The following is a 25420-nucleotide window of genomic DNA, read 5'->3' on the forward strand; positions in this document are numbered from 1 at the left end:
GTACAGGGTCAGAGCTGATTTGCATATCGCCATTGTCTAACCCAGGGCGGTGTGGAGTGCAAAAAAATGATGGATTTGGGCCCAGATCTTTGGACTGGGATGAATGTGTGACATTGATCCACATTCGGTCCATCACCTGTTTTGTTTGCTCTTCAATTAGAGCATTGAAAGCTGCAGAGTCTTCTGTTGGGGAAATCTTGGCTGAAAAAAGCTGAGGCTCCTGCCCTGAATGCGAGTCCCCAGGATCGCCACCAGCAGACCACGGTTCAGTTACATCTTTTGGGTCTGAGTAGACTGGATAGGAATACTCATCCTCGTCGTTGCCATCACCCTCCTCCACATTAGAATGAGTGGGTGAAAGTTCATGAGCTTGTGGTGACACAGGCTCCATAGAGGCAGAGGCACCAGCAGAGTCCATCTTTTTCTTAAGTGGAATTTGGAAATGCTCCAATGGTGGTTCAGGGGTGATCTTCCTTTTAAGGAGAGAGAGCTTGCCTGTGTTGGCGTCAATGATCACTTCTCGACGCTCTTCTTCTGCCAGCGGTTGGTGCCGTGGGCTTGGAACCACCAACGATGCCTTCGGCGCCTAAGATAACTTCACGGGCAGTCCGGCCCCAGATTTTGCAGTGAAAGCCTTCGGCGCCGTCTTCGGCGGAAACGTGAACAGAATCGGCGTTGGAGTCTTTGCCGGTTTTTGAAGAGGCTTGGGCGGCACAGGGTCCTTCGGCTCGACTGCTGCGGCCCCCTCCCTAATACGTTGAAGGGACTCCGTGACCACCTTAGTGAACGAGGCGGAGGGACGCACCGGCTCGAGAGAGTCTTCTGAAGCTGGTTTTGGGATGGCGACCAACGACGCAGTCTTCGGAGCCGACGCAGTTGCCCCCTTGGCCTGGTCGAGTGGAAGCGGGGCAGTGAGAGACTTGGGGTCGTCCTGCCGCTTCTTCGTGTTGAGAGTGGCCTTCTTATGGTCGTCGGCCTTCTTGGTATCAATGCGACTCTTAAGTGCGTTGACCATCTTTGGCGCCGATGCAGCCGCGTCGGCTGTTTTAACCTTCGGCTTCGATACCGTAGTCTTCGGGTCGGCCATTTTGGCGTGGCCCTTGAGCTCGACGGCCATCTTGGATTTCTTCGGCGCCGAGGCCTCCGAAGTCTTCGACCCGACCTGCGCGACTAGCGCTTTCGGTTTTGATACGTCTGGCGTCGAGACCGATGGTTCCACTTTCGGTTTTTGTACCGTGAGTGGTGCCGTAGCAATGTCCGTGGCCGGGCCGGAAGGCGGAGCCGTGGGACGGGAATCAAGGCTTTGGGTAAGGCCCGAAGGCGATCCCTTGGCCTTAGAATGGTGGCTGGCCCCGGAGTCAGTGTGAGGAAGCTCCTCGTCCGAGCTATCCTCTACGGTGGCAAGGGCCCCGTCGTCGTCCCCTACCTCCTCGACGACTTCATCGAAATCCTCGTCTTTTGCGTCGTAGTCTTCCTCGACCTCCGACGCTGGGTTAGATTCCGTGATATCCTGGATAGTGTTGTCACCGACATCCTCCGTGTCGAAGATTTCTGCCGGAGGGGGGTGCCGATCGCTGGGCCTGCAGTCGCGCAGCTCGGCGGAGCTGGAGTGTCTTCTTTGACCGGAACTTGGAGCAGGCCATACACTTGGCCTCGTCGTGGTCCAGCGACAAGCACTTATTGCACACCGGGTGCACGTCGATATGTGGGTACTTCGAGGCACACACCGGGCACCGTTTAAATGGACTTCGTTCCATGATGAATGTAGGTTGGAGCGTCGTTTAGGCCCGTCCGCGCCAAGAGCACGAGGAAGGGCAGAGTTGGTTTGGAGCTGATGAAACAAACGAACCCGAACGATAGACAATACCGACGCGAGTCCTAAAGACCTTTTGGTCTCGAGCAAAGTAAGTTAAACAACTATCGATTCCGACGGAGGGAACCGAAACACATCCGAACCCAATGGCGGAAAAAAAACAATCTGGGGATGGAGTCTATGCCCATGCGCACTGTAGTCTAGGGGAGGAGCCACCTATCTCGTGATACTTCGAAGACTCTTCCAGGACAACAATGTGCAATCATCCGGACCCAACACTAGGCGGCGATCTATGCAGATATGAATTCAGCAGCCCACATGCCTCGAACATATTGTTCGTTAGTGGGGTGGCCCGTCCCTCGCCGTCCCCGGACGGCCACAGACGGCCGGCCCGCCCTTTGCCCAAGCTTAGCCCCGGCGCGACCACGCGCACGTCCCGCGACGCGGGGGGACAGCTGTGATTTCTAGCGCCTCCTGGTGCGTGGTTGGCTGCGGTGGCGGCGGCCGCTGCTACTAGGGAGCCTGGTGCCTGGAGTCCTCCTCACTCCTCCTGCGGCCGCTGGGATGGACTTGCGGCGGCTGGAGTGGAGGAAACAGGGAGCCAGTCACCCGAGCTGCAGACAGATATGAAACAGCACGGCCCCTTGTGTGCAGATAATGCAGAGTCTAAAGTTATATTTGTACTGCTTCTGGGTCGTCTAGAAATGTCATATTTCTCTGAGTTCCTGGCTGGGGTCTGGCCCTGGCAGGTTAGAATAATGACCTTTCTTCCCAGATCGAAGATCTTCCTCCAAGGGGAAAAGATAGGTGGAGCTACAAGCCAATCCATCAACTGCTGTCGCTGGGTGCCAGGCACCAAGCTTAACCACAGTGAGGGGGGAAGGAGTTGGGTTTCAGAGGCCATGTGGCCAGAGACACTGGATGACGCCATTTTGAACAAACCCAGAGGCTGGACAAGGAGGGAGCAGGGGCAAGGAAGTGATGTGTCGCTGTTTGATAGGACACACAGACTTCCTGTCAGCCCCCTGTAGGAAGGTGGATACCGGACTATGGTTGCCCCCAACTTTTTGCCTGGTGTTTTGCTGGTTTTCCGACTTAGTTGACCTGGGACCCTGCTATTCAGGACCCCAGGCCTACTGCTCTCTCTCTAAAATGGATTCCATGTACCTTAGGTACATATATAATTGGTACTGGGCCACCTTATCAGACCCTGTAACTCAGGGCATAGGTGTACCCAGGGCCTACCAGGGGCTGCAGCATGTATTATGCCACCCCTGGCTAGCTATCTAAATCTGACAACTGGCTGCAAGACAGCTGGGGCAAGGTGGTGTAATCACCCGTTGCTTTAGATATAGTATACCTATATCTAACCCTAAAATGGACACACAGATTCCTATCAGTCACTCCTATGGCAGGCCTTGACAATCCTGAAGGCAGAGTGCTTGGAATCATGTGAGATGGTGCTCTGGCATGAGCTGAGCCTGTTTGCAGCTTGCGGAACCAAGACCTAATAGCTGTTCCATGATATCGCATACCATATACTCTTAAGAGCATTATAATCCTTGCGGTTAAATGCTATCTTTGGTATCGCTTTATCAAAACATGTCGAGTAAGGTGTCATACGAATTGGAATACTAACCCCTCGCCAATTCTGGCGACGGGGTTAGCATTCCACCCTTCTAGAGGGACACGACATGTATGTAACTGTGAACCCCGGTTAAAGTTTGCTCGAGCCTCAGCATAACAAAATGGATGCTGTGAATCCATAAAGATCTTCAAGCTGCAAAACTACACCGACGGGTAAGAAACTATTCGTTTTGCAGCGTGAATCTTTCTGGCGGTTTGTTGTTATTGTGGCGGCTGGGTGGAAGATGAACGTTGGTTGTTGAATATATGTTGAAGCACCTTCTGTTCGACTTATGCTTCCTTGTTTATTTGCATATCCACACCGTAGTGCTTCGTGAACGTGTGCACTGAAGCCCATGTCGCCGCCAGGCATATGTCTTGAAAGGGTGTGTTAGCCAGGAAGGCTATTGTTGCACCCTTCTTCCTGGTAGAGTGGGCCTGTGCCCCTCCTGCTAGTTATTGGCCTACCGGTTTATCTAGTAGGTAATAGTTTTGTACTTTTGCACGCAACAATCTGATGAAATGTAATCATTATGCTGAATACCATTTTTTTAACGTGATCAAGTGATGCTTTTAAATACTGTATTGTGTTTGCTTTATGCCTTTTATGATTTTAACAAAAATCGAATAAAGAGTATTTTGACTGACTGACTGACTAGTAGGTATCCATACGGCTTTCCTTTGAGGAAAAGTACCCATATACGTACTACTTTGCGTCTTAATCTGTATTTGTTTTAATAATGTTACATGTGACCAGGAACAGCCCCCTTGAATGTTTTATTCAAATGGTTAAACGTCCTAGGCCCATTCATCCTTGTGAAGGCTAACACCTGATTTCCTTGTTATATTCTGTGCGTGCTATTTTTAAAATGGTCCTTGTAGGAAGGTACCTCCTGACTATGGTTGCCCCCAACTTTTTGCCCTGTGTTTTAGCTGGTTTTTGACATAGTCGACCTGGGGCCCTGCCAATCAGGACCCCAGGCCTACTGCTCTCTCTGTAAAATGGATTCCATGTACCCTAGGTGCATTTCCAATTGGTACTGGGCCACCCTATCAGACCCTGTAACTCAGGGCATGGGTGTACCCAGGGCTGCCAAGGGCTGCAGCATGTATTATGCCACCCCTGGCTGGCCTCCTAAATTTGACACAACTGGCTGCATGACAGCTGGGGCAAAGTCGTGTAACCACCCTTTGCTGTAGGTGTAGTATACCTATACCTAACCCTAAAATGGACACACAGATTCCTATCAGTCACTCCTATGGCAGGCCTTGACAATTCTGAAGGCAGAGTGCTTGGAATCGTGTGAGATGGTGCTCTGGCATGAGCTGAGCCTGTCTGCAGCTTGCGGAACCAAGTCCTAATAGCTGTTCCATGATATCGCATACCATATACTCTTAAGTGCATTATAATCCTCGCGGTTAAATGCTAACTTTGGTATTGCTTTATCAAAACATGTCGAGTAAGGTGTCATACGAATTGGAATACTAACCCCTCCCCAATTCTGGCGACGGGGTTAGCATTCCACCCTTCTAGAGAGACACGACATGTATGTAACTGTGAACCCCGGTTAAAGTTAACTGAAGCCTCAGCTCCACAAAATGGATGCTGCCACCACAGACGAGTCTGACCTCCTGCTGCTGGGAGTCCTTCCAGCGAGGGAGGCCTGGACAAAGGGTTTCCTGTCCGGGGCGGTGCTAGCACCGTCCCAGACATGGTTTTGTGTATCCTGGGTAGGCAGGGCTTTACAGGAAGGTGACTGCTGAGTGGCACCCCGGTGCTCACTACGCATAGGCCGGTCAGAACCAGTTCCAGGGGCACACCAGCCCCTGGCCTGGGGAAAGTCCGGCATGGCAGAGGGGTGTAACCACCCCCCTCCTAGTCCCACCCATAGGCAGGACCTAGTCACCGGGTCAGCCCCCTTTTTTAGTATAAAGATGGGAGCGGGCCCCCTGTTCAAATTAGATCATCTTTGGAATCAAGACACGACTTTCTGCGAAAGGACTTCACGATTTCTTCATCAAGATTCTCCCTTGTGGCTAAGGAGTAGTCACCCTGCATCCGCAGGCACCATCCTAAAGAACACTGCGGTCTGCTGCAAGTCCTTCATCACGAATCCGACGACCCAGCTCGACGAGACCCGGCTTCCCTGGCACCTCTGACCTCTACTCACCTCTACAGCCAAGCTGAGAACCGTGAGTGCGACGAGACCTCGAGGGACCGACGATCGCCAAGACTGCACGACATCTTTACAACAAGCCCACCGTGTCCTCCACGGGTGAGTGCTTTGGGGTCCGAGAAGCCCCGACCCTGCGCAGCTCCAGCACCCAAGGTCAGCCTCCCTGCATCTCCACGATCTGCGTGGGGCCCTTCTGCTGTTTGCTGTGCACCGCGTTGTTTGGCTACTAGCCGGCTGGCTTATGGCCTTCTGAAAGACGCCCGACGACATCACTGCTGCTGGTCTGGTTGCTCCAGACTGGCCCTTGCTTCCTTCTTGAAGAGAGGCACCCCGGACCCTCCTGGTCCACTCCAGACGCCATTTTAGGTCCACCGCGTGGGCTTGAATTTGCCAAGGCTTTGTTGCCCAATCCTGGGTCCAGCGACGCCGACAGCTTCTATCTTCGTGGGACAGCTCGATCCTCCTTCCTGGTCGCCGACAACGCCTCCTGGTCCGTGAGATCTCCGAGCCCAGCGTCACCCACACGCCTTGTCAAGGTGGCTACCATCCGGTGCCCTCCTGGTGCCCACTGACTACTGGCTAGTAGTCTCGAACTTGGTCCCCTCTGCTTTCAGGTGTCATCTTCCATCGATCCAGGCTTGGATCCACCGAAATTTCTTCAGCAACTTCTTTCTTCCAGGCTCCTGGTCCGTCAACGAGGATTCCCGACGTCTTTTGAGTCCTATGCAGCTGCAGCCCCTGGGCTAGGTAACTTCGGCATTTCGGTGCCCCAGCATAGCCTCAGTATCCAAGGGTCAGAATCTACTTTCGTTTTCTCCCTACCAGGTCGGGTTCGCCCGAGAACACTAACTTTGCAAATTCTAGCTACCATAGACTTTGTCCCGCATCTCGCGTGAGAGTGCACACACTGCACCTGAGTCCCCTGGGTCTCCTAGAAGTAATCTAACGATTCTATAGTCAAGTCCTAGCGATTCCAAAGCCTATTAGTACTGTACTTACCTGCTAGTAATTTCGCATTCCACTTTTCAAGTATATGGTTTTCCGTGCCCCTCGGGCATTTGTATATACTGTGCTAACTTAAGTATTTTTGTAAGAGTTTTGGTTTGTGCTTAGTACCCTGTCCTCATAAAGAGTACAGGGCTGTTGTGATTCTTAATAAATAACTGTTTATTTTCATAACACTTGTGTGGTGTCCTTTCACTTGGTGTTCAAGGGGTATATGTGGTATAACAGCTGGCTTAACACGCCCTCTCGAGTCTTTAGCCTTAGACTGCTCGTATCCACGCTACTAGGATAGCTGGTCTATAAGGTTGACTTACAACCAATCATCAATAAGGGTTGCTGGACTGATACATAGTGTTCACTAGAATAGTGAGCACTGCATATCAGGCCACCTTCTCACAATGGTGCTCTGGCATGAGCTGAGCCCGTTTGCAGCTTGCGGAACCAAGTCCTAATAGCTGTTCCATGATAACGCATACCATATACTCTTAAGTGCATTATAATCCTCGCGGTTAAATGCTATCTTTGGTATCGCTTTATCAAAACATGTCGAGTAAGGTGTCATACGAATTGGAATACTAATCCCTCGCCAATTCTGGCGACGGGGTTAGCATTCCACCCTTCTAGAGGGACACGACATGTATGTAACTGTGAACCCCGGTTGAAGTCAACTCGAGCCTCAGCATCAAAAAATGGATGCTGCCACCACAGACACAAGTCTGACCCCCTGCAGCTGGGAGTCCTTCCAGCGAGGGGAGCTTGGATGAAGGGTTTCCTGTCAGGGGCGGTGCTAGCACCATCCCAGACAGGGTTTTGTGTATCCTGGGTAGGCAGGGCTTTACAGGAAGGTGACTGCAAGTGGCACCCCGGTGCTCACTACGCATCTGCCGGCTAGAACCAGTTCCAGGGGCACACCAGCCCCTGAGCTGGGGAAAGTCCGGCATGGGAGAGGGGTGTAACCACCCCCCTTCCTGGTCCCACCCGTAGGGCAGGACCTAGTCGCGTACCCACCCCTTTCTTTAGGATTAATGCAGGAGCGGGGACCCTTCCAAATTAGATCATCTTTGAATCAAGAAACTACTTTCTACGAAAGGAACTCTCGACTTCTTCTCAAGATTTCTCCCTTGTGGCTAAGGAGTAGTCACCCTGCATCCGCAGGCACCATCTAAGAACACTGCGGTTTGCTGCACGTCCTTCCTCCGGAATCCGACCGACCAGCACGACGAGACCCGGCTTTCCTGGCACCTCTGACCTCTACCTACCTCTACAGCTAAGCTGAGAACCGTAGGTGCGACGAGACCGAGGGACCGGCCATCATCAGAACTGCACGACTTCTATCCAGCACGAACGCCGAGGGATCCTCTAGTGAGTGCTTTGGGGTCCGAGAAGCCCCGACCCTGAGCAGCTCCAGCACCGAAGTCCAGCCCCCCAGCATCCACGAGATCTGCGTGGGGCCCTTCTGCTTTTTGCTGCTCACCGCGTTGTCTGGCTACTAGCCCGCTGGCTTGTGGCCTTCCCGACGACGACCGACGACATCACCACTGCTAGTCTGGTTGCTCCAGACTGGCCCTTGCTCCCTTCCAAAAGAGGAGCACCCAGGACCCTCCTGGTCCACTCCAGACGCCATTTTAGGTCCACCGCCTGGGCTTGAATTTGCCAAGACTTGTTGCCCCAATCCTGGGTCCAGCGACGTCGACAGCATCAACCATCGTGGGACAGCTCGCACCTCCATCCTGGTCGCCGACAACACCTCCTGGTCCGTGAGACTGCAAAGCCCAGCGTCGCCCACTCACCTGGTCGAGGTGACCATCTGGTGCCATCCTGGTGCCCATCTGATCACTGGCTAGTGATTCAGGACTTGGTCCTCTCTGCTTACAGGTGTCTTCCATCTTCGATCCAGGCTTGGATCCACCGTAAAATCTTCACTGGTCGCCTGCCAGCAACTCCTCCTTTCAGGCTCCTGGTTCGTCAACGAGGATTCCCGACGTCTTTTCAGACCTATGCAGCCGCAGCCCCTGGGCTAGGTAACTTCGGCATTTCGGTGCCCCAGCATAGCCTCACTATCCAAGGGTCCAGATCCACTTTCGTTTTCAGCCTACCTTATCGGGTTCGCCCGAGAACACTAACTTTGCTTTTACTAGCCTCCATAGACTTTGTCCCGCATCCCGCTTGAGAGTGCACACTCTGCACCCGAGTCCCCTAGGCCTCCTACTAGTAATCTGAAGGTTCAGTAACATAGTCCCAGCGATTCCAAAGCCTATTAGTCCAGTACTTACCTGCTAGTAATTTCGCATTCCACTTTTGTAGTATACGGTTTGTCGTGCCCCTCGGGCATTTGTGTAAATTGTGCAACTTGAAGTATTTTCGTAAGAGTTTTGTTGTGTGCTTAGTACCCTGTCCTCATAAAGAGTACAGGGCTGTTGTGATCTAAATAAATACACTGTTTATTTTCATAGCACTTGTGGTGTCCTTTCACTTGGTGTTCAAGGGGTATATGTGATGGTATAACAGCTGGCTTAACACGCCCTCTAGAGTCTAGCCTAAAGACTGCTCTTGTCCATGCTACTAGGATAGCTGGTCTATCGGTTGACTTACAACCAATCATCAATAAGGGTTGTTTGGACTGATACACAGTGATCACTAGAATAGTGAGCACTGCATATCAGGCCAACTTCTCACACCTTCGACGTCCTGTTCGAAGAACTGGAGCAAGTACGTGGCACCGAACGAAAGACAATACTGACACCCCGAAGGCCTTTTGGCCTTGTGAAAAAGTGTTTTATATCGATTCCGAACTTGAGTCAAGAAAGTACATCCGAACCCAATGGCGGAAAAAAACAATCTGAGGATGGAGAGGATGCCCATGCGCACTGTAGTCCAGGGGAGGAGCCACCTATCTCGTGATACTTCGAAGACTCTTCCATGACAACAATGTGCAATCATCCGGACCCAACACTAGGCGGCGATCTATGCACAGATATTAATTCAGCAGCCCACATGCCTCGAACACATAATTCAGTCTCCCTTGAAATTAATTGTTTGACTTTGAATATACTTCTTAAAGTGCCAATGTAAGGTAAATAAGTTAGCTCTATTTTCAAAGGTACATTTTGTATGAGACCACTTGAAAGTTGTAAAATGTAGAGAAAAAATACTTAATCCGGTAAAACATGTGAGCAATATATAGCTTTCCGCAACAATGAAACTCACCTACGGCAATCTTTGGATCATAAGGCAGCAACTTTGCTGGAAGGTCCAATTTTCTTCGTTTAGACTCAACTTCATCTTTTGATGCATCTGTTCAAGGATAAATATGAATTTAGTTGACATTCACCCAACTGGCCTCTACCGCAACACTATACATGGATAAAACAGCAGATGCTACTAAAGCATCACCGTGCATTTAACAGAAGTGTAAAAAAAAATATGACCAAAAGTAAAAGTTACTAACATTTGTAGGAAGCTGGCTCTGTATATACGATACCAAAGTGAGGTATTGTGTGCACAGAGTCCAGTGGGGAGGCAGAGGTATAAGTAGATAGCACCTTACTCTCCATTTGTGGTAGTGTGGTTGAGCAGTAAGGCTTTACCAGAGGGTAGTGTTGAGCATTTGTTGTACACAGTCATCAAATGAATTCACACAATCAAAGCCTGACTCGGACCAATTGGTTTTGTATAAAAATATTCTTTTAGTTATGTTATTTTCTAGAACAAAGCAACTTTAGCACAGTTAAGCAATAAATACTTACCAGTAGCAATGCAGTTTGTAAACAGTTTGAATTGCATTTGTATATACACTTTGCTTTGATTACAGTAGAGCTACTAGTGATGCAATGCTTTTGATATACTGTACATATACTTTGTATTGGCTCTTTACTAGAATGTAAAGTAGATTACTTTACAGATTACTTTTATTACAAAGGGCAGTATGCACAAGTTACTACTTGTGTAACGATATATCTGTAAGACACATTAGTTATTGATAGATTCCTTACCTTAGAATATCCCCAGGCGTCAGACTGGATCCGGATTTTTTTTGCGTAGCAGTACCCTTGCGCGTCGGTAGGCGTCGTCTGCGGCTCCGCGTCCGTCGTCGGCGTCGTGATGACGTCGTCGTCAGTTCTAGCCACAGCTTTTCCGCGCCAGAAGCGCTGAGCCGTGTTAAAAACAAACACTGGTGCCATTGAAACTAGGGCCCTGAAAGGGGATGACCGTAACCCTAGATATCGGTTCGCAGAACGGGGAGGATGGGTGGGTCAGTAAGGAATCTATCACTAACTAATGTGTGGTACTGAAAATTCTGGACCCGTGTTGTAAACAGTCGTATCATGACGATTTTGGTATCATCAGACCGAGAATGATTAGAATACTATGCACAAGCATTTTCGTCATATTCGGGTGACAAAATCACCCGAAAATCAGAGTTTCCGCCCTGAACCAAAAAAAACGAGTCTGATGGACACGTACACCTTTGCTGACTCCTCTGTGACCTAGGCAAGCTGACTCCACTGCCTGAAGCCAAACCTGTTCGGCCAGTTCCTTTCCCAGTGGCCGAATGAGATTAGTATCAAGGCACAACATATCATAAACCTTTCATCGCACACAAACCATGCCTTATCTTACACACACCTGTCCCTGTTTCTTTGTTTATGACTTGCTTTACGAGGAGGAGGTGCCCGTTTTTATTGGGGGTCCGTCAATATCTGATGAAAATACTGGGCCTTGCCGGGTAATTGATTGTGGGCTGGACAAACTGAAATATGGGCTTGTCATCATGACTCTGCTTTTTCTTTGTAGTGGAAATATGTGAATGGTCAACTGTAAAATAAGGAATGTTTGCCTAAAGCATAATATTTTGTATAAAAAGAGAAGGCTGGCTTTGTAAGATTGAGCAGTCTCCTGAGAATATACACAGTGTTGTACTTCTAGGATACCTGTTACTGGCTGCAGCCAATAAATATGATCTTTGACTTCACCAAGAAGACTGTGTTTCTGTAGTCTGAAACTGGAAGGACTCTAAGTCTTAGGGTGTGTTCCCTGGCTCCGCTGGGTTCTTAAAAACCCAGTACTTCAGATGTCTCTTACAGATATATCGTTACACAAGTAGTAACTTGTGCATCTGAAAGAGGCACGTTAGTGATAGATTCCTTACCTTAGAATAGATACCCCAACAATACCAACCCCGGTGGTGGGTCTGCAAACCAATAATCACACCAGAAAGTCCTGGAGGACGGAACGGCCAAAGAAGCCATCTCTCCGGACTTGACTGTCCAGGCAATAGTGTCTTGCAAACGTGTGCAGCGATGCCCACGTAGCTGCCTGGCAAATGTCCTGCAAGGGCACTCCCCGGCCCAGGGAAGTTGAAGTTGCCGTGGCTCGAGTGGAATGAGCCCGCAGTCCAGCAGGAGGCTCCTTTCTAGCCAAGGAGTAGCATGCCTGGATACACAAGATGATCCATCGGGAGATGGTCCTCTTATGTACCGCCTTCCCCTTCTTAGCGCCCACGTAGCCAACAAAGAGTTGGTCATCCACCCGGAACTGGCGTGTGCGATCCTAGTAGAATGAGAGCGCACGTTTTGGGTCCAGACGGTGGAGCCGCTCTTCCTCTTTAGAGGGGTGTTGTGGCAGAAAGAAGGTTGGCAAAGTGATGGACTGCCCGATGTGGAAGGCTGTGACAACCTTGGGCAGGAAAGATGAAACACTGGTGCCAAACACAACCTTGTCCGGATGGACAGAAAGGAAAGGAGGAGTACAAGAGAGGGCCTGGAGCTCACTCACTCTCCTGGCAGAGGTGATGGCAACCAGGAAAGCAGTCTTCAGTGTAAGAAGGCAGAGAGGACAGTTGCCAAGTGGCTCAAAGGGAGCGCACATCAGAAATGTAAGTACAAGGTTCAAGTCCCACTGAGGCATCACAAACGGAACAGGTGGAAATGTGTGAGTGATGCCTTTCAGGAATCGATTTACAATAGGGGACTTGAACAAAGAAGGTTGATCAGGCAGTCTTAAGAAGGCTGAAAGGGCAGAAAGGTAGCCCTTGATAGTGCCCAGAGCAGAGCCCTGCTGGGCAAGAGAAAGAAGAACGAGAAGAACCTCAGAAAGAGGGGCATTGAGGGGGATCCACAGCCTTTGCTGTGCACCATGCCACAAATCTGCTCCACCTGCAGGCGTATACAGACTTCGTGGAGGGACGCATGGCTGCCAGAATGATGTTACAGACTTCAGGAGGCAAGTCAAATGGCCTCAACTGTCGCCGCTCAATCTCCAAGCATGGAGGTGGAGACTGGACAGGTTAGGCTGGAGGACCGTCCTCTGCTGCTGCGACAGAAGGTCCTCCTGAAGAAGCAGACGAACCGGGGGATCGACTGACGTACTGAGTAGCTCTGGATACCAGTACCTTCGTGCCCAGTCCGGAGCCACAAGGATGACTTGGGGCCGGTCTCACTTGATCTTCAGCACTCTGGGCAGAAGTGGTATAGGCGGAAAGGCGTACAACAGACCGCAACTCCACTTGCAACGAAAAATGTCTCAGAGCCAGTGCTGCCTTAGAAATACCAACGCCCAGAACTGATGACATTGCGCGTTCTCTTCGGTGGCGAATAGATCTAACCAAGGCTCTCCCCACTGCAGAAAGAGACCTTGTGCCACGTCTGAGTTCAGACGCCATTCGTGATCCATCATGCACCGGCGGCTGAGTTCGTCCGCTCCGGCGTTCAGAGAACCTGCCAGGTGTTGAACCAACAGGGTCACGCCCGGAATGTTCCAGCCATTGCCAGAGGCGCATAGCCTCCTGGCAGAGGGTCCACGACCCAACCCCGCCCTGTTTGTTGCAGTACCACATGGCGGTGGTGTTGTCTGTGAACACCTGCACTACACTCCCTCAGACAGAGGAGAGGAATGCCTTCAGTGCTAGACGAATCGCCCGCAGCTCCAAAAGGTTGATATGGAGCCGGGATTCCGCCGGAGACCAGAGGCCTCTGATCTCCGCCTCTCCCATGTGGCCTCCCCAACCCTGGAGGTACGCGTCCGTCACAACTACGTGCTCCGGTTGGGGAAGGGAGAGGGATCTGCCGCTGACCAAATCGCGGTCCGTGAGCCACCACTGCAGCTGTCTCGCAGTGCCCTCCGAGATCAGGACGTGGTCGGACAGGTTGCCCTGATGCTGGGCCCACTAAAACTTAAGGTCCCACTGCAGAGCCAGCATCCGCCACCTGGCGTGATGCCACCAGTAGGATGCAGGAGGCCATCAGCCCCAAAAGCCGCAGCGTCAACCTGACCGAGATCCGGGATAAAGGCTGAAAGAGTGGGATGAGAGCCTGAATATCTCGGACCCGCTGTTCGGGCGGATAAACCCGAAACCGCGCCTAGTCTAGAACCGCTCCGATGAAGAGGAGCTTCTGAGAGGGGCACAGGTGTGACTTCGGCACATTGATGGGAGAACCCCAGCTGGTGCAGGAGATCCGCTGTAGTCTGGAGGTGGTTGACGACCGTCTGGGGCGAGCCTGCCTTCAACAACCAGTCGTCGAGGTAGGGGAAGACTGAAACCCCTAACCTGCGCAGATGAGCTGCGACCACCGCCATCACCTTTGTGAACACCCGTGGGGCGCTGGTAAGGCCGAATGGGAGCGCGGTGTACTGAAAGTGCTCGTGGCCAACCATGAACCGCAGGTAGCGCAGGTGGGCCGGCAGGACGGGAATGTGAAAGTAAGCGTCCTGCAAGTCCAACGCTACCATCCAGTCTCCTGGGTCCAGGGCAGCTAAAACCTGAGCCAGTGTCAGCATCTTGAACTTCTCCTTCCGGAGGAACCCGTTGATGTTCCGTAGGTCCAGGATAGGGCGTAGGCCCCCTCTGCCCCTCTTGGGTACCAGAAAGTAGTGGAAGTAGCAACCACACCCTACTTCTGGCCCAGGAACGCGCTCAATGGCCCCCTTGGCCAAGAGGGCCGTAACTTCCTCCTGCAGAAGTCGCAAATGATCACCCCAATACACGGTGGTTCTGCGGTGGCATGGCTGGAGGAGTCGCCTCGATGGGGAAGGAGTAGCCCCTTCAGACAATCTGCAGCACACACCTGTCCGACTTGACAGTGCGCCAGTGGAGGAGGTGATGGCGAACCCTGCCACCCACTGGCGTCACATGGGCCTGAAGCACAAGTTACTACTTGTGTAACGATATATCTGTAAGAGACATTAGTTAGTGATAGATTCCTTACCTTAGAATATCCCCAGGCGTCAGACTGGATCCGGAAACTTTTGCGTAGCAATACCCCTGCGCGCCGGTAGGCGTCGTCTGCGGCTCCGCGTCCGTCGTCGGCGTCGTGAGCGCCGGGATGACGTCGTCGGAGTACTTAGACGGCGCCCATGCTCGCTGACGTCAGTTCTGACCCACAGCTTTCCGCGCCAGATACGCAGAGCCATGACAGAACAAACACTGGTGCCATGAAACTAGGGCCCTGAAAGGGGATGACCTTAACCCTAGATATCGGTTCGCAGAACGGGGAGGATGGGTGGGTCGGTAAGGAATCTATCACTAACTAATGTCTCTTACAGATATATCGTTACACAAGTAGTAACTTGTGCATCTGAAAGAGACACGTTAGTGATAGATTCCTTACCTTAGAATAGATACCCCAGCAATACCAACCCCGGTGGTGGGTCTGCGAACCAATATCACACCAGAAAGTCCTGGAGGACGGAACGGCCAAAGAAGCCATCCCTCCGGACTTGACTGTCCAGGCAGTAGTGTCTTGCGAACGTGTGCAGCGAGGCCCACGTAGCTGCCTGGCAAATGTCCTGCAGGGGGACACCTCGGCCCAGGGCAGTTGTCGTTGCCCGAGTGGAGTGAGCCCGCAATCCAGCTGGGGGCTCCTTCCTCGCCATGGAATAACAAGCTTGGATACACAAGATGATCCACCTAGAGATGGTCCTCTTGTGCACAGCCTTTCCCTTCTTCGCGCCCACGTAACCAACGAAGAGTTGGTCATCCACCCGGAATTGGCGTGTGCGATCTAGGTAGTAGGAGAGCGCACGTTTTGGATCCAGACGGTGGAGCCTCTCCTCCTCTTTCGAGGGATGCGGAGGCGGAAAGAAGGTGGGCAAAGTGATGGACTGCCCGATGTGGAAGGCCGTGACAACCTTGGGCAGAAAGGAAGGCCGTGTACGTAACACCACCTTGTCAGGATGAACAGACAGGAAAGGTGGAGAAGAAGAAAGAGCCTGGAGCTCACTCACCCTCCTGGCAGAGGTGATGGCAACCAGGAATGCCGTCTTTAGAGTAAGGAGACGAAGATGGCAGTTATGAAGTGGCTCAAAGGGAGCACACATCAGATAGGTGAGAACAAGATTCAAGTCCCACTGGGGCATCACGAAGGGAACAGGAGGGAACATGTGAGTGATGCCCTTCAGAAATCTACTTACAATAAGGGACTTGAATAAAGAAGGCTGGTCTGGTAGCCTCAAGAAGGCAGATAGAGCAGAGAGGTACCCTTTAAGAGTGCCCAGAGCAGAGCCCTGCTGGGCAAGGGAAAGAAGAAAGAGCAGCACTTCCGAAAGGGGTGCAGAGAGAGGATCCACAGCCTTTGCTGTGCACCATGCCACAAATCTGTTCCACCGGCAGGCGTATACCGACTTTGTGGAGGGACGCCTGGCTGCCAGAATGATATCACAGACTTCGGGAGGCAAGTCAAATGGCCTCAACTGCCGCCGCTCAATCTCCAAGCTTGTAGGTGGAGACTGGACAGGTTCGGGTGCAGGACCGTCCCCTGCTGCTGCGACAGAAGGATCACCCGAAGAGGCAGACGAATCGGGGGATCGACTGACATGCTGAGTAGCTCGGGATACCAGTATCTTCGTGCCCAGAGCCACAAGGATAACCTGGGCCCGGTCGCGCCTGATCTTCTTCAGCACTCTGGGCAGAAGTGGTATAGGCGGAAAGGCGTACAACAGACCGCAGCTCCACTCGCGACGAAAAGCGTCTCCGAGCGAGTGCCGCCTTGGAAATTCCAACGCGCAGAACTGATGACATTGCGCGTTCTCTTCTGTGGCGAATAGATCTAACCAAGGCTCTCCCCACAGCTGAAAGAGACCTTGCGCCACGTCCGAGTTCAGACGCCATTCGTGATCCATCATGCACCGACGGCTGAGTTCGTCCGCCCTGGCATTCAGAGAGCCTGCCAGGTGTTGAACCACCAGGGTCACGCCCTGATGTTCCAGCCACTGCCAGAGGCGCAGAGCCTCCTGGCAGAGGGTCCACGACCCCACCCCGCCTTGTTTGTTGCAGTACCACATGGCGGTGGTGTTGTCGGTGAACACTTGCACTACACTCCCCCGGACAGAGGGGAGGAATGCCTTCAGTGCTAGACGAATCGCCCGCAGCTCCAGAAGGTTGATAGAGAGCCGGGACTCCGCCGGAGACCAGAGGCCTCTGATCTCCGCCTCTCCCATGTGGCCTCCCCAGCCCTGGAGGGACGCGTCCGTCACAACTACGTGCTCCGGTTGGGGTAGGGAGAGGGGTCTGCCACTGACCCAGTCGCGGTCCGTGAGCCACCACTGCAGTTGTCTCGCAGTGCCCTCTGAGATCAGGACATGATCGGACAGGTTGCCCTGATGCTGGGCCCACTGAAACAACAGATCCCACTGCAGAGCCCGCATCCGCCACCTGGCGTGACGCACCAGAAGGATGCAGGAGGCCATCAGTCCCAGAAGCCGCAGCGTCAACCTGACCGAGACCCGGGATAACAGCTGGAAGATGGGAACCAGAGCCTGAATATCCCGAACCCGCTGCTCGGGTGGGTAAACCCGAAACTGCGCCGAGTCGAGAACCGCTCAGATGAAGAGGCGCTTTTGAGAGGGACACAGGTGTGACTTCGGCACATTGATGGAGAACCCCAGCAAGTGCAGGAGGTCGGCCGTAGTCTGGAGGTGGCTGACGACTGTCTGGGGCGAGCCCGCCTTCAACAACCAGTCGTCGAGGTAGGGGAAGACTGATACCCCCTGCCTGCGCAGATGGGCTGCGACCACCGCCATCACCTTCGTGAACACCCGTGGGGCGCTGGTAAGGCCGAAGGGGAGCACGGTAAACTGAAAGTGCTCTTGGCCTACCGTGAACCGCAGGTAACGCCGGTGGGCCGGCAGGACGGGGATGTGGAAATAGGCGTCCTGCAAGTCCAACGCTACCATCCAGTCTCCTGGGTCCAGGGCAGCCAGGACCTGAGCCAAAGTGAGCATCTTGAACTTCTCCGTCCGGAGGAAGCCGTTGACGTTCCGCAGATCCAAGATAGGGCGCAGGCCCCCTTTGCCCTTCTTGGGCACCAGAAAGTAGTGGGAGTAACAACCACGTCCTACTTCTGGCCCAGGAACGCGCTCGATGGCCCTCTTGGCCAAGAGGGCCGAAACCTCCTCTTGCAGAAGTTGCAAGTGATCCCCCGATACACGGTGGTATTGAGGTGGCATGGATGGAGGGGATGCCTCGAAGGGGAGGGAGAAGCCCATTCGGACAATCTGCAGCACCCACCTGTCCGAAGTGACTGTATGCCAGTGGGAGAGGTGATGGCGAACCCTGCCTCCCACAGGCGTCACATGGGCCTGAAAACTCGGAAGGTTTTGAGGCAGGGGCTGCTGAGGGAGGTGTGGACTGGCCTCGCCGCTGGCCCCGACCACCGCCACGGCGGTTCCCACGTCCGCCACCGCGCTGTTGGACATTCTGCGGCATGTGGCTGACGGCACGTGGTGGGGCGCCCCTTCCGTGGCCACGAAAGGAGCGAAAGGCACCCGTTTGCTGGCGTGGGGCCGTAAGGCCCAAGGACTTGGCCGTAGCCCTGGAGTCCTTGAAACGTTCCAGCGCATGGTCTGCCTTGTCGCCGAAGAGGCGACGGCCATCAAACGGCATGTCCAGGAGGGTGGCCTGGACATCGGCCGAGAAGTTGGCGGACCTCAACCAGGCGTGGCGTCGAACCGCCACCGTCGTTGCCATCGCCCTGCCCAGTGAGTCCGTAGTATCCAGCCCACACCGGATAGAAAAGCGTGCTGTATCTCGGCCGTCCGCAAGGGCTTGGCTGAGTTTAGCCTGGACTTCCTCCGGGCATCTAGGCAGCACCTCCGCAACCGTGTCCCACAGGGTGTGGGTGTAGCGGCCCAAGAGACAGGCGGTGTTCACAGACCGCAGCCCTAAGCTCTCAGACGAGAAAACCTTCTTCCCGAACTGTTCATATCTCTTGGATTCCCTGTCGGGCGGGGCCGACGGGAATGCGGTTTGGGAGTTTGAGGCCTGGATGACCAGACTCTCGGGGGTGGGATGGGTGGACAAAAAGCATGGGTCGCCCGGTGCCGGGCGGTAGCGTCTGGCCACGTTCCTGTCCACAGGGGGGCCTGTGGCGGGCTTGGACCAAGTGCCCAGAAGAACGTCACACAAGGCCTCATTGAACGGCAGGAGGGGCTCCGCGGAGCCTGACTGCTGTTTGAGGACCTCAGTGAGGAGATTAGTCCTCACGGCCGCGACAGGGAGCTGAAGGATTAAGGCCTTAGCTGCCTTCGTCAACACTACGCTGTAAGCAGAACCCGCCTCCGAAGCCACAGTCGGGGGCGACTTAAATCCAGTGACTGGCGAGGTGTCAATACCACTGGCCTCCCCAAGCTCATATGTCCAGTCCTGATGTGACTGGCAATCACGTGCCAGAGGGTCCTCAGACCCCTCCCATTGCTCCTCGTCACCTGTGTCCTGGAGACCAGGATTAACAGCCAGGGCATCCTCGTGGAGATAAAATTCTCCAAAGGCTGACGGAATCGGCGCCCAGCGGCGCCCTCCCGACTCCTGAGTAGGACAGAAGGAGACATTGGGGGCGGCAACCACATCGGCTGCCGGGGACGACACCTGAAGGGACGGCGCCGGCGAGGTCGTAAGGTCGACCGGCGAGGTCCCGGATCCGGAGCCGGATCCAGCGAGGTCGTGCGGCGCCGGGACCGAAGTCGCCAGCGGCGCCGGGGCCGAAGCACCCGACGTCGTCGGGGCCGAAGCGCCCGACCCGGAAGGACCTCCAGACGGAACCAATCGGCCCGAAGGCGCCACGGGAACCGACTGAGGAGGGAGGGCCCTCATGGCCATGAGGTACCTCTCGACCTCCTCCGGCGTCGCGCCGTGCCCAGGGACCCGAAGGTGTGGGGCAGGCGGCGACGCTTGCGACTCCCGTGGAGCCGCGTGGGCGGTGTCGCCCGAGTCCCCGGCCGCATCGTGCGAGCGTCGGGCGGGTCGGAGGATCGATTGTGTCGCTCCGACCTCTCATGCCTCTTACCTGAGGACTTGGAACCAGACGATCGGTGTCCACTTCCGGAACGTCGATGACTCTGACCTCGCGACCTGTCCCTCGACCTCCCGTGGGACCGGGACCGGGACTTGGAGCGGCGCGGGGCCGACTGCCTCAGCTCGAGACGCTTGCGGGACCGCTCCCGCCTAGCCTTCGACGTCAGGGCCCGGCAGTCGGAGCAGGATCGATCGTAGTGGTCGAGGCCTAAGCACTTCAGGCACCGGCGATGGGGGTCCGTGACCGACATGAGTCGGCCGCACTTCGAACAAGGCTTGAACCCGGGCATCCCTGGCCCCGATAGTCGAGAATTCGACAAAGAGAGAGATCAAAAGGATCAAAAATTTTCAGTCAAAAATTGACTGGGGGTAGAGCTTCTTCCGGATCTGCGCTAGCTGGCGCGGAAAAAAGAACTGACGTCAGCGCGCATGGGCGCCGTCTAAGTACTCCGACGACGTCATCCCGGCGCTCACGACGCCGACGACGGACGCGGAGCCGCAGACGACGCATACCGGCGCGCAGGGGTATTGCTACGCAAAAGTTTCCGGATCCAGTCTGACGCCTGGGGATATTCTAAGGTAAGGAATCTATCACTAACGTGTCTCTTTCAGATAGCACAGACTAGTCGTGGGTTTTGAGGTGGATGCTGCAGGGGAAGATGTGGACTGACCTCGCCGATGTCCCCTACCGCCGCCACGGCGGTTTCCAATGCCGCCACCGTGTTGGGTATTACCCTGCGGAGCGTGGCTGGCAGCACGTGTGGGTACACCCCTTCCGTGGCCACGAAAGGAGTGAAAGGCAGCGATTGCTGGCGTGGGGCCGAGAGGCCCAAGGACTTGGCCGTGGCCCTGGAGTCCTTAAAACGCTCAAGCGCATGGTCTGCCTTGTCGCCAAAAAGGCGACGGCCATCGAGCGGCACGTCCATCAGTGTGTTCTGGACATCGGCCAAGAAATTGGCTGACCTCAACCAGGCGTGGCGTCTGACCGCCACCGTCGTTGCCATCACTCTGCCCAGTGAGTCGGTGGTATCCAGTCCACAAAGGATAGAATATCTGGCTGCATCCCGACTGTAGGAAGGTAGATACCTGACTATAGTTACCCCCAACTTTTTTCCTGGTGTTTTGCTGGTTTTCTGACTTAGTTGACCTGGGGCCCTGCTGTTCAGGACCCCAGGCCCACTGCTCTCTCCCTAAAATGGATTCCATGTACCTTAGGTACATTTCTAATTGGTACTGGGCCACCTTATCTTACCCTGTAACTCAGGGCATAGGTGTACCCAGGGCCTACCAGGGGCTGAAGCATGTATTATGCCACCCCTGGATGGCCATCTAAATCTGACACAACTGGCTGCACGACAGCTGGGGCAAGGTGGTGTAATCACCCTTTGCTTTAGATATAGTATACCTATATCTAACCCCAAAATAGACACACGGATTCCTATCAGTCACTCCTATGGCCGGCCTTGACAATCCTGAAGGCAGAGTGCTTGGAATCGTGTGAGATGGAGGTCTGGCATGAGCTGAGCCCGTTTGCAGCTTGCGGAACCAAGTCCTAATAGCTGTTCCATGATATCGCATACCATATACTCTTAAGTGCATTATAATCCTCGCGGTTAAATGCTATCTTTGGTATTGCTTTATCAAAACATGTCGAGTAAGGTGTCATACGAATTGGAATACTAACCCCTCGCCAATTCTGGCGACGGGGTTAGCATTCCACCCTTCTAGAGGGACACGACATGTACGTAACTGTGAACCCCGGTTAAAGTTAACTGAAGCCTCAGCTCCACAAAATGGATGCTGCCACCACAGACAAGAGTCTGACCTCCTGCTGCTGGGAGTCCTTCCATCGAGGAGAGCTTGGACAAAGGGTTTCCTGTCAGGGGCGGTGCTAGCACCATCCCAGACAGGGTTTTGTGTATCCTGGGTAGGCAGGGCTTTACAGGAAGGTGACTGCAGAGTGGCACCCCGGTGCTCACTACGCATCTGCCGGCTAGAACCAGTTCCAGGGGCACACCAGCCCCTGGCCTGGGGAAAGTCCGGCACGGGAGAGGGGTGTAACCACCCCCCTTCCTGGTCCCACCCCTAGGGCAGGACCTAGTCGCGTACCCACCCCTTTCTTTAGGATAAAGGCAGGAGCGGGGACCCTTCCAAATTAGATCATCTTTGAATCAAGAAACTACTTTCTACGGAAGGAACTCTCGACTCTTCTCAAGATTTCTCCCTTGTGACTAAGGAGGAGTCACCCTGCATCCGCAGGCACCATCTAAGAACTCTGCGGTTTGCTGCACGTCCTTCCTCCTGAATCCGACTGCCCAGCTCAACGAGACCCGGCTTCCCTGGCACCTCTGACCTCTACCTACCTCTACAGCTAAGCTGAGAACCGTAGGTGCGACGAGACCTCGAGGGACCGGCCATCATCAGAACTGCACGACTTCTATCCAGCACGACCGCCGAGGGATCCTCTGGTGAGTGCTTTGGGGTCCGAGAAGCCCCGACCCTGAGCAGCTCCAGCACCGAAGTCCAGCCTCCCAGCATCTCCACGATCTGCGTGGGGCCCTTCTGCTTTTTGCTGCTCATCGCGTTGTCTGGCTACTAGCCCGCTGGCTGTGGCCTTCTCGACGACGCCCGACGACAACAACGCTGCTGGTCTGGTTGCTCCAGACTGGCCCATGCTCCCTTCCAAAAGAGGAGCACCCCGGACCCTCCTGGTCCACTCAAGACGCCATTTTAGGTCCACCGCGTGGGCTTGAATTTGCCAAGGCTTGTTGCCCCAATCTTGGGCCCAGCGACGCCGACAGCATCAACCATCGTGGGACAGCTCGCACCTCCATCCTGGTCGCCGACAACACCTCCTGGTCCGTGAGACTGCAGAGCCCAGCGTCGCCCACTCACCTAGTCGAGGTGACTACCATCTGGTGCCCTCCTGGTGCCCTCCGACTACTGGCTAGTAGTTACGAACTTGGTCCCCTCTGCTTTCAGGTGTCATCCATCTTCGATCCAGGCTTGGATCACTTCGAACTATCTTCACTGGTCGCCTGCCAGCAACTTCTTTCTTCAGGCTCCTGGTTCGTCAGCGAGGATTCCCGACGTCTCTAAAGACCTATTTAGCCGCAGCCCCTGGGCTAGGTAACTTCGGCATTTCGGTGCCCCAGCATAGCCTCTCTATCCAAGGGTCCAGAGTCACTGTAGTTTTCGACCTACCTTATCGGGTTCGCCCGATACCACTAACTTTGCTTTTACTAGCTCCCCATAGACTTTGTCCCGCATCTCGCGTGAGAGTGCACACTCTGCACCCGAGTCCCCTAGGCCTCCTACTAGTAATCTGAAGGTTCAGTAACGTAGTCCTAGCGTTTCCAAAGCCTATTAGTACAGTACTTACCTGCTAGTAATTTCGCATTCCACTTCCATAGTATATGGTTTTTCGTGCCCCTCGGGCATTTGTGTAAATTGTGCAACTTGAAGTATTTTCATAAGAGTTTTGTTGTGTGCTTAGTACCCTGTCCTCATAAAGAGTACAGGGCTGTTGTGACTTAAATAAATACACTGTTTATTTTCATAACACTTGTGTGGTGTCCTTTCACTTGGTGTTCAAGGGGTATATGTGATGGTGTAACAGCTGGCTTAACACGCCCTCTAGAGTTTAGCCTGAAGACTGCTCTTGTCCATGCTACTAGGATAGCTGGTCTATCGGTTGACTTACAACCAATCACCATAAGGGTTGTTTGGACTGATACATAGTGATCACTAGAATAGTGAGCACTGCATATCAGGCCAACTTCTCATACCGACCTTCCACAAGGGCTTGGCAGAGTTTGGCCCGTACCTCCAACGGACACTCTGGCAGCACTTCCGCGACCGTATCCCACAGAGTGGGTGTAGCGACCCAAGAGGCATGCGGTGTTGGAAGACCGCAATACCAGACTAAGGGAGGAGAATATTTTCTTTCCATAATTCTCATACCTCTTGGATTCCCTGCCTGGCGGAGCTGACAGGAATGCGGTCTGGGAATTGGAGGCCTGGATGACCAGACTCTCGGGGGTGGGGTGGGTGGACAGGAAACATAGGTCGCCCGGGGCCGGGCGGTGGCGTCTAGCCACGTTCCTATCTACGGGCGAACCCGTAGCGGGCTCGGACCAAGTACCCAAAAGAACGTCAGTTAAGGCCTCGTTAAACGGCAGCAGAGGCTCGGCCGAGCAGGACTGCGGTTTAAGGACCTCGGTGAGGAGGTTAGTCCTCACGGCTGCGACGGGGAGCTCAAGGCCCAAGGCCTTGGCTGCCCTCATCAACACCACACTATAGGTTGCCCCCTCCTCCGTAGCCAAGCTAGGAGGGGAGACAAAGCCAGTGTCAGGCGAGGTGTCTAAACCACTGGCGTCCCCAAGTTCACCTGTCCAGTCCTCATAAGACTGGCACTCGCGTGACAGAGGGTTCTCAGACCCCTCCCAATCCTCCTCATCACACATCACCTGGTACTCCGGGTCAGTAAAGGATGGGGCCGGTTCATGGAAAGTGAATTCACCAAACGGCGTCTGAATAGACTCCGGGCGGCGCCGTTCTGACGCCGTAACCGGGTCGAGGGAGGCGTCTGGGACGGCGCCGGGGTGACACCCGTGGGGTCGGCGCCGGAGAGGTAGTTAAGTCCACCGGCGACGACCCGGATCCGGATCCAGCGGGCCCAGCGGCGTTGGAGCCGAAGCACCCGATGGCGTCGGGGCCGAAGCCCCCGACCCACTAGGACCCCCAGACGGGACCGCTGGGCCCGAAGGCGCCGTGGAACCAGTCGGGGAAGAGAGGGACCTCATGGCCAGGAGGAACCGCTCGATCGCCCGGCGTCGCGTTAGGCCCAGCGACAGGAGGGTATGAAGCCGGACGCGACGCCTGCGACTCCGGCGGTGCCACTTGAACCCCCGGCCGCGACGCAAAAAATTTCCGGATCCAGTCTGACGTCTGGGGATATTCTAAGGTAAGGAATATATCACTAACGTGTCTCTTTCAGATACCTTGATACTGCACCAGTACATTTCCTGTGGAGAAGTGTGGCTCAATGGTTAGAGCGGCAGACCCTGATGCAGAGGTCTAGCCCGGGACCAGGGTTCAATTCCCCGCCTCGACGGGTCTTGGGCTCAAAATTCCACGGACCTGATAATTCTCGCCTCGGTGCCTATTCCAATCATGGAGTCCCACTCTGCAACTCTGGGCAATAGCTTGCTTAATCTCCACAACGGCCCCCACAACGCTAAGGATGCCTGGCCTCCACCTTGGAGGTGCCCAGGAGTGGACGCCTCACAGGGAAAGCCAGGATGGGTTCCACAGTGGTATTCGTACAAGCGCCTTGAGACCCTTGCGGGTGAGTAGTGCGCTATACAAGTATCAATTTACATTTTTTTTTAAACAGGTAAGAAAAAGCGTTTTTGTTAGTTAGTGACAGCTTTAAAGGGACTCATAGATTTTCCAACTCCACACTTCGAAACTGTGCACAGAAACAGTCAATTGAGGAACAGAGGAAAATAG

At 54.0% G+C, this 25420-nt stretch overlaps 1 protein-coding gene across 1 annotated transcript in view; it reads right to left on the minus strand.

Annotated features, from left to right (window-relative positions):
• The window catches only part of LOC147725993 (uncharacterized), a 273904-nt gene that overhangs the window by 52120 nt on the left and 196364 nt on the right, over nucleotides 1-25420 (minus strand). Inside the window, exon 7 of the mRNA XM_086960111.1 lies at nucleotides 9829-9915. Within this exon, the coding sequence (XP_086816237.1) occupies nucleotides 9829-9915 (87 nt within the window). The remainder of the gene's footprint in view (nucleotides 1-9828; nucleotides 9916-25420) is intronic.

This window comes from Lissotriton vulgaris, chromosome 3_1, assembly GCF_964263255.1.
Source record: "Lissotriton vulgaris chromosome 3_1, aLisVul1.2, whole genome shotgun sequence".
In the NCBI taxonomy this organism is placed as follows: Eukaryota; Metazoa; Chordata; class Amphibia; order Caudata; family Salamandridae; genus Lissotriton; species Lissotriton vulgaris.